Source organism: Bidens hawaiensis, unplaced genomic scaffold (assembly GCF_021521415.1).
Source record: "Bidens hawaiensis isolate Kalapana, Puna unplaced genomic scaffold, B.hawaiensis_p1.1 tig00067651_1, whole genome shotgun sequence".
NCBI lineage: Eukaryota > Viridiplantae > Streptophyta > Magnoliopsida > Asterales > Asteraceae > Bidens > Bidens hawaiensis.
Genome location: NW_027501993.1, coordinates 3,354 through 13,031, shown reverse-complemented (window position 1 = coordinate 13,031; position 9,678 = coordinate 3,354). Strand labels below are relative to the sequence as shown.

General features: G+C 33.6%; 3 protein-coding genes across 3 annotated transcripts; 2 read left to right on the top strand and 1 right to left on the bottom strand.

Annotated features, from left to right (window-relative positions):
- Positions 1-515: 515 nt before the first annotated feature.
- Positions 516-5,464, top strand: LOC143605027 (chaperone protein dnaJ GFA2, mitochondrial-like). Its single transcript, XM_077081292.1, has 18 exons — positions 516-684; positions 763-853; positions 947-1,018; positions 1,715-1,800; positions 1,912-1,995; positions 2,198-2,236; positions 2,396-2,485; positions 3,189-3,239; positions 3,330-3,417; positions 3,501-3,565; positions 3,654-3,728; positions 3,823-3,895; positions 4,058-4,149; positions 4,350-4,421; positions 4,684-4,740; positions 4,819-4,867; positions 4,971-5,037; positions 5,153-5,464. The coding sequence occupies exons 1-18, from the start codon at positions 619-621 to the stop codon at positions 5,247-5,249; spliced, it is 1,314 nt and encodes a 437-aa protein (XP_076937407.1). The 5' UTR covers positions 516-618; the 3' UTR covers positions 5,250-5,464.
- Positions 5,465-5,972: 508 nt separating this feature from the next.
- On the top strand, positions 5,973-6,614 carry LOC143605026 (protein LIM1-like). Its single transcript, XM_077081291.1, has one exon. The coding sequence runs from the start codon at positions 6,285-6,287 to the stop codon at positions 6,612-6,614; it is 330 nt and encodes a 109-aa protein (XP_076937406.1). The 5' UTR covers positions 5,973-6,284.
- A 357-nt stretch (positions 6,615-6,971) lies between these two features.
- Positions 6,972-9,442, bottom strand: LOC143605025 (transcription factor bHLH130-like). Its single transcript, XM_077081290.1, has 6 exons — positions 9,298-9,442; positions 7,878-8,062; positions 7,636-7,803; positions 7,468-7,533; positions 7,273-7,341; positions 6,972-7,183 (listed from the first exon to the last, which is right to left on the bottom strand). The coding sequence occupies exons 1-6, from the start codon at positions 9,440-9,442 to the stop codon at positions 7,139-7,141; spliced, it is 678 nt and encodes a 225-aa protein (XP_076937405.1). The 3' UTR covers positions 6,972-7,138.
- Between the last annotated feature and the right edge of the window lie 236 nt (positions 9,443-9,678).

Below are 9,678 nucleotides of genomic sequence, written 5' to 3'. Positions count from 1 at the left end.
AATAGAAAACTCATATAAAAATTAAAAAAAAAATCATAACTTAAAATATAAATATAAAAAAATCTAAAAAAACTAAAATGTTTTCCCCGTTATCATTGTTAAAAAAACATATTTGATTCCTATTTATTTACCAAACGAACACATTAAGAATGTATTTGGATTTTAATTCTTCTGAATTCCAATTCTTATTGGAATGTTCAGATTCCAAATCCAATTCATTCAAATTCCAATCCTATGCAAATTCTAATTCCAATTAAATTTCATTCCGTGAAACGAACACGCATTATACTTAACATAATAGGGTTTGTTTTATTTTTCACTTGGTTCATATTCTAGGGTAATATGGTAGAAAAACAAATAAATAAAAAAATATTAATTACAAAATACAATACGTTCATGGACACTATTAAACGAACTTCCGCATTCTGTTTCTATGCTATACCTTAACTGCCCTTACCACCCCATTAAACTTTAAATTTGCAAAATAGTCCCTCCTTTTTATTTTGGGGAAGCTAGAAGCTTCTGAAAGGTTTGATCCTTTCATTCAATTAGGGTTCTTGTTTCTAGGGTTTACAGAAGAACACATCAATCTTCAGCAATTAAACCAATTCACTCACAATGGTTCGTCCGAATGCCATTAAAATCTTCTCATGGATTGCTCGCCGCTCACTCCACAACAATCCCGTATGCAATCATAATTTGTTTATTCAGTGTGTGCAATTATAATCGTCTAATTACGCTTGTTATGTGATTTCTGTGTAGTTGTATGACTCGCTTGGTTATAGGAAGTTTGGTTCATCATCAATTCATGGACATTACACTATCCCTAACTCTTACAATTACACCAAAAATGGTACTAGTACTATATCTGTACTGCTCAAAATTATTTCATTTCTTCGAGCTTGTGCTTAATTTATGGTTGCTGGTACTGCTTTGTTTGTTGCAGTCGTTAATTCCAGATACCTATCGCGTATCGGAAGAGTTACTTATGGGAACACTAGATTCATTCATGCCACTTGTATGTTACACTCTGTCTGATCTTTTATTTTTATTGTTAGTTTTTCAAGTTAGAATCTTTCTATGTACTCCTGAGTTTGTTGCTCGACAGTTTATCTTGAATTTGAACTTCTATACAAACTGTTAGGGGTGTAATTGTGTAAACGAGAAGAGCTTCAGCTCAGCTTGTGAGTCGTTTTAAAAGCTTGAGCTTGGCTTGGGCTCAGCTCGTTTATTATTTGTTAATTAAGTTATATACCTTTTTAGTGAAAACTATAACGAGCTCATGTGCACTACCTTGAAAAAGCCAAGTTGCATTGTGATATCATAACATAGAAATCTAGAAGAATTAAAACTTAAAAAATTACACTTGGCTCATTAAGGCTTGACAAGCCTAAAAGATCTTTCCAATTCCCATACAAGGCTCAAACTTGGGATCAATAACTAAACGAGTTTTATTTGTGGCTTGGGCTCGGCTCGTTTCAGTTTTTTTATCGATCTGATCTCGAGCTGTGGCTCGACTCGTTTACACCTCTAATAAGTGCTCTTTGATGATGGAAGCCATAGATAGAGCCGGTGATTCGTTTATTTTGTGTCAATTCTTGGCTATAAAGAACAAATTGCAACAACTCTACAGAGAAAACAAAATTTTGAACCTTGTTTTATAGGATTGTGAAAATTTTGGAGTTTGCTTGACTTATCTTTTTATATTCACCAGCATACATGGCTGCAAAAGATTATTATGATACACTTGGAGTCAGTAAGAATGCAACTGGATCAGAAATAAAAAAAGCATATTATGGGGTTTGTATCTTTCTCATAACTTGTTTTTTCTATTTACATGAATTCTCCCTGTGAGTTTGTTCTGTTTGATTTGTGCTATGTTTTTACTTTTTTTTATTTTGGAACTTTTAGCTAGCCAAAAAGTGGCATCCAGATGCAAATAAAGATGATCCAGAAGCAGAAAAAAAATTTCAGGAAGTTTCAAAGGCATATGAGGTACTAAGGTGTTATTTAACTATTGACATGTCTTTCTAGATTCTTATATTTTGCAAATTTTGTTTAAATTGCGAGAAAATGTGTAATATTGTATTAAGATATTAATTTTCTTTATTTCATGATAACGGTAAGTTGGTAACAAAATATGTTTATGATGTATGCCTGACCCTTGAAACTAACAAGAATTTGTATGAATTTACAGGTTCTGAAAGATGAAGAGAAACGAGCTCAATATGACCAGGTTCAAATACTAGCTTTTTTTAAATAATTTGTTAATTTTATAACTGTTTTATCTGTTATTAGTTATTGGCTTTCTACTTATTATAGTCTTTCTATATAATATTCATTTGATCATGTATGTCATACTTACCGTCCTTTCATTTGATTCACTGGTGTATAGCTTGGCCATGAGACTTTTGAAGCAACTGCTGGTGGTGAAGCGGGTCCAGATCCGGGTCATTGGCGCAATCCATTTCAGGATCTCAATGATGTGAGTTTTTGATACTTTATGTGAATGAACTACTCATTGCCTATTAGTTACCTATTAGTTATTTTCTGTACGTCTAAGTAATATACGCAACAGACACCATTTAGTTTATTTTTAAATCAAAAGTTTTTTTGAGCAAAAGAACATCAAGTTTTACAGCAGAAAATACAAACTCAGTACCGCTATATGTGCTACTATGTCTACAGTTCTATAGTAATATTGCAGTATAGTAATATATTAAGCATATCATCTTAACTAAGCTTCTTTCCAATATCTTCAACTTTTTTTCTTCAAAAATCCCATATTTTAAACTTGTAAAATACGTCATAAACTTATATTTTTGGGTTGTATATGCATATATATGTACATGTATGTGTGTGTGCATATATATCTGTGTGTGTGTGTGTGTGTTTGTTCTATATCTATATTTTAAAATTGGGCGAGCCAACAAGCCCACTAGCGAGTCACGAGCCAAGCTGACCTTTACTCGGGCTCGGCATGTTTACATACCAAGGCAGTTCGGCTTTAGTATAAAAGTTCATTATAGATGCAAATGCAGATCTTTTATTTATATCTTAGACATGTTTAATTTGAGCATGATCTATGGATGCTTTCTTTAGTTTGATACTTTGATTCAACTTTGTCTTAGAACTATACTCTTATTATTGGATTATAACTCTTCTTTTTGCGCATGTTGGTGGGACAGATGTTCGGCTTTGGGTCGTTTAGTAGGCACTTCACTGGCAAGGACGCAAAGGTTTTATTTTTATAATCTAAAATTTTTAGTATTGTTTATGCATTTTATTTCATATCTGATGTCTTAATGTATTCTTCCATCATGCTACAGGTAGCCCTTGAACTTTCATTTATGGAGGCTGTTCAGGGATGTACAAAAAATATAGTCTTCCAGACAGAGTTGCCTTGTGAAACTTGCGGTATGATATATCTTTTTAGCTATTTATATTGTCTGTTATATTTTGGAGTTATGCTTGTTAATGTTATTTGTGACTATGGACAGGTGGAACTGGTGTTCCTCCTGGAACAAAGCCCGAGACATGTAGGCGGTGTAAAGGAGCAGGCATGGTTGGTATTATTTTATTTTATTGTATGTTAAGTAATTTTTATAGATATTTAGGGCTTCAGGCTAACATGTGTTCTGCACTATTTGTAGACAATTAATCAAACTGGTCCATTTAGAATCCAGGTCACTTGCACTCAGTGTGGTGGAAGTGGTAGATATGTCAAGGTATGTGGCAAATATTTATTTTACAAATCCAAGTATTATGTTTTAACTTATCTTTGCAAACATTGACTGACTTACAATGTTGGTTGACTCACAGAGCTTGTGCAAGTCATGCAATGGTCAGAAGGTGGTGAGAGGACCAAAGTCTGTCAAAGTGAATATAATGCCAGGTAATTTTATATTTCTTTAATAAAGTTGATTTTTACATCATAAAAGTAAATGCGACACTTGAATAGAATCTGAATATTTTTTTTTATTCATATTAAGGATACTATTCTTATAATTGTAGATCATTTGTAAAAGCAGTCATATTCATTATTTGGAATTTACAGGAGTGGATACCGACGAAGAATTAAGGATGCCTAGATGTGGTGGAGCAGATCCAGATGGCAACCAGCCTGGTGATCTTTTTGTTGTTATTAAGGTAACATCATGTTACATGGCTTTTGGTTGAATGATCCATTGCTTATGTTGCATATGCATGTTTTTTTTAGTATTTATCTGCTTCACTTGTATACATTCTGTCTTTTTTGTGTTATGTGCTGATTTGCATTCGTACAGTGTGTGTGTGTGTGTGCTATGCCTTACATTGGAGTTTATATGCATATGTTGGTAACCTTTTAGGTACGAGAAGACCCTATTTTCCGACGAGAAGGATCAAATATTCATGTGGATGCCGTACTGAATATCACTCAGGTGTTTGTAACAGAAAGCGACGGTATCTAAGAAGTGAAATTACAGACTTACTGCTTCAAACTTGTCTTTAAAGTCACATATGTAACAACAAAATAGCTAATCGGTTTATAGGTAGTTTATAAAATGCACAAACTTATAAACAGGTCGAAAAATGATTGCTGGTGGGTCGAACCAAGACTCATTTTATCCAGGAGCTTGATTAACAGACCTTTTGTATATCTTTGTATGTTCTTTACGCCTTTGTTGTTTTATTACTTTGCAGGCAATTTTGGGAGGAACCATTCAGGTCCCAACATTAACGGGAGATGTTGTTCTCAAGGTGCCAATCTCATTATTTCAAGAATAATATTGAAGTACTTTGTTACATTTTCTCAAATTAATTTAATTTTATATGCAGGTTCGTCCGGGAACCCAACCTGGTCAAAAAGTCGTTTTAAAGGGGAAAGGTAAGCCCTAACAATATAATATAATATTATTAGGTTACTGTTATTTTTTTAGTTTTCTTCTTTCTATGGGCCAATGAAATGTAATTTGTTTGTTCTTTGTCAGGAATTAAAACGAGAAACTCTTACTCGTATGGGGACCAATATGTACACTTCAACGTCAGCATGCCAACGTACATTCTTATCACATTATTCTTTTAGTTTTAACTTTTAATATATCTGTTTGGTTAGTCGAACTTGAAAATATGGTTTGTTACATGTGGTTAATTGTTTGTTTAATTTACTCAGGAACTTAACTGAAAGACAACGTGAACTGATCAAGGAGTTTGCAAAAGAAGAACAAGGTGAAGATGATAAAGGTGCTGCAGCTGGAGCAACTAATTAAACGCTGCTGCAATGGACACCTGGAAAACAGGTGTAACAGAAAACAAAGATTTTTCAGTTCTGCGCCTCTCGTATTTACAGGGGTTCAAAGTTTTGATGGGAAAGTGAGGTTGTTTTGAGGGTTTAGTTAATGTATGGCATACGAAAGGGATATAAAGCTTACCCTACAACTTGTCTTGAAACATTGTTGCAACTTATAAGGGTATTTTTGTCTTTTTTTACTTTGTAGTTAATAGGCTGCTCTTCATGTAAAATAAGAAGCCATTGGAGCTGTTAGAACTTAGAAATTGTAAAATCTATTATTTAAAAGAACTTTTTTTTAATGGGCAACTACTTGGTTGTGTCGCTGGACCGGCTCGACTGTCTTCGAATGGTTTGGTTTGGCGGTTTGTGCTGTTCTTTAATACTCTTATGATCATTTGTTTTGTATTATCATCATTTGTTAATTCTTTTGAATTAGATTAGATTAGAATTACGTGTAACTACAGAGTTTAGCATATGTCATTGTTTATGTCCAAAGCTCACTAATATTTTGTTATATAATACATAATATATAATTATAATCTTATATATAACAAGGTATATGTTGTGTAGGTTTATATATGATTAGTATATATTCAAATTTTTATATTTATATAAAATATAAATATTCGTGTTTAGGGTTTATATATGAGTTTTTAACAAGCTGATCTTTATGAGTGACTTGACTCGTTTGCACCCTAGCATAAATCAATGTTATACCTCCGACACCATTTGTGAGGGGTCCGTACTCTAATAACGTTGACCGGTTTATACAATGAGCTTGACAGGACAGCCTGGTTAGATACAAAAGTTGTTTTATGTATAGCTAAGTACTTAGTCATGACATATGAATTCAACAACTGTATCTGTAAGCATGCCTATAGTGCTGAGTTAAATTAATGGCTTCACAATGGCATGAACCAACTATGTTTCACCCACACAAATCTGCATCAATATACATACATACATACATACATACACGTATTACGAAAGTGTTAAAATATCTCATTAAAGTATGGAAGATAAAACCAAGACAATGGCATCCCTTGTGGCGGTGGTGGTGGTGATCGGACTATTCTTTCAAGGAGCCGAGGCACATCCATGTGGGAACACATTTTTTTCAGCATTGGTGCAATTGTTACCCTGTCGTGCATCAGTTGCACCATTTAGCCCCATTCCACCGAACGAGGCTTGTTGTAATGCAATTAGAGTTCTTGGTCAACCTTGTTTGTGTGTTCTGGTCAATGGTCCTCCCATTTCTGGTGTCGATCGTAGCATGGCCATGCAACTTCCTGAGAAATGCAGTGTCAATTTCGATCCATGTACCCTGTCTTTACCTACATAGATATGGACGCTCTTATATATGTACATATATGATTATATGTATATGAAAGATGGTTGTTTAATGTCTGTATATGTTGTTGCAGGTGAACTTGTGAAGAAGAAAGAGTGAAGAGTCGGGTCCTCCTGATCGTTTGATTCAAAAAAATCCAACAGAATAAACCGCCATAGATCTTATTATATCTCTAGTGTTCTTGTAATAGGTTATTTCCCCGGTTAATGTTATATTATTAATAGAATCTGATTAAGTTTTCGGCTTTTGAAGTCGTTTTTGAAATTATAACTACTTTTGTTCTTGTCATGTTGTGTTGTTTACAAAATAACAAGAAAAACGAACATGAGACACGCCGGAGGATGAGTAAAGGGAAATGAAAACAAAATCTTGATCATATAAACTCTCACAAACTCAAAATGACAACTGTATTGTCTACATAATTTACATTTTACAAAACTCAAGTATATGACGGGCTTCTATATTCGACCCGTATGCTTTTACGGGCCACACAAAGCAAGCGGTTTAGACCGTAGTTATTTGCTTGAACACGTGCACCTTGCTCTAACATCATTCAAAGTCTAAAATTCCAAAACAAGAAAAAAATCATAAGGAAAAAAAATAAAAATCAATCAATAAATAAATGTGTCGGAAGATTCATGTGGTATACCTGCAGTTCCTTTTGAAGGTTTTTGATGAACTCAACAGCCATATCTAACATATCTGCTGTATTGCTATTCTGCAGATACAATATAATGGATACATGTTAACAGCACAAGATCACAAATGGGTATACCCGATACCCGAAGGGAGACCCATGATGGAAATGAAACAAATTTAACAAAACGGAAAACATAAATTCTACCTTGTCTATATCAGGGAAAAGCTCTTGCAGCTTCTTGATTCTTTCACTAATTCGAGTTCTTCTCACCTGAAATTGATGCCCAAATAATGAATAAGTAACATTAATGTAATAATGCTAGCGAAATTGATCACAAAAAGATCAAGATTCAACTAAAAGAGATTATCATACCCTCTCGGCAATGCTTCGTGGGTGCGTAGCGAAACCTCTTTTTGCACGTGTTTGCAAAGGAACCGTGGGTTCCTGTTGGAACTGTAAGAAAGCCGCCATCTCAGAAGAAGTTTTTGGCAAGCTCATATGGTGAACCAAAGTATGAGTATGATTTCCAGTCTCTCCATTCTACAAACAAGTTCACACGACTGCAATGAACATTCAGAGAAGTAAAGAAGCATTAATGTTGAATGTAGATGTACCTGTGGCATCTTCAAGGCACCATCACTGCCCCTCTTGAAGCTACTGAATTTGGAATCATGCAACTTATTATTGTTTTCGGGTATTTGAGGCAAGAATCCTGATGGAGTTGAAGATAGCCCTGATGAGAAACTGATATGGTTATTCAATGTAGTTGATGAAGTTCCTTTTTTCATGCTAGCAAAACCTGAGTTTCAAGATCAAAAGCAATGACCATTAATTAAGGAATGTAATGTAACCCGTAATTGGTAATCCGTATACAGAACATGGCATTCTACACATAGAACTCAAAATGATCAATAACATAAGTATAACAATGTAACAGTAGAATAACCGACACCAACTGCCTGAACTATATGCTAACTATAACTGTAATATTTTTATTCAAAGAAACAAATTAACCATGTTAAATCACAACATCTTCAATCTGTGAATTGAATAATTGATAACTATGAGTGCTCAACTTTCTTAACAAATTAACAATATAATTCAGAAATTAAGTGATCCTCGATAACAATTAAGTGTCTGTGAGGCTTAAACCTAATTCCTAAATTGAACTAGCATAAAGTCAACTACATATATATATAAAAAAAATAACTTTTAACAATAATGAGTCAAACTGCAACTTGAAATAAACTAACAAATTAAGAATTTTAATACAGAAATTAAGTGATCCTACTGTGAATCTCAAACCTAAATCCTAAATTGAAAAGCAAAAAAAGTCAACTACAAATGCATTTTAGTAATAAATCAAACTGCAAAAACTATCGTAACAAATAAACAACTTAATTCATAAATCAAGTGATCGTGGATAATAATTAAAAATCTATGAAGCTTAAACTGAATTTCTAATATGAAAAACACAAAAGTCAACTAAAAATAAATGTTACGAACTTGAACAGCAATGAATGAGACTACAAGTTGAAATAAACTAAAAAAAAGTTTGTTAACAAATTAACAACTTAAGTGACAATTAAAGATCTGTGAAGCTTAAACCGAATTTGTTATGTGAAAAAACACAAAAGTCAACTACAAATTGCTATGAATTTTAAACAACATATGAATCAAAGTGCAAGTTGAAATAAAGTAACAAAAACTTCCTTAACAAATTAACAATTAAATTCAGAAGTTAAGTGATGCTGGATAATAATTAAAGATGTGTGAAGCTTAAACCTAATTCCTAAACTTCAAAAACATAATGTGAAATTTAAACAATAAAGAAATCAAAGTGCAAGTTGAAATAAACTAACAAGATATGAAGTGATCCTAAAGGTCTGTATGAAAGTTAAAGCTAATTCTTAAAAGTGTAAAAGCATAAAAGTCAGTGAGCAACATATATAAATGCAAGAAGCTAGTAATAAATTACAAGTTGATATATATAATCATTCATATAAACTAACAATTAAGTTAAAAACAATCTACCATTCTCAGCCGATATAAATCCAGCCGGAGTAGTATTCTGCCTCACCAGCTGGTTTAACCTAACCGCCGAATCCATACTACTAATATTATTATTATCCTGCTTCTTCTTCTGAGCATCATCATCATCATCTCGTTCCTTGTTCATATTCATAAACTCCGGCGCGTACGCCTCCTCCTCCTCCAGAAAGTCACCGTTAAGCAGCAGATTCGAGAAGAAGGAGGTCGGAGTAGAGCGGTACCTCAACAACGAGCCCTGGTTCCTGCCAAAACTACTGTTACTGTCATCATCCTGTTGCTGGTAGTCGAAAGTGTGATACGGATGGGATGAGATCAAGTGTTTGCCGGATGAATGCTTGAAGGTGGATGAAGAGTACATGTCTC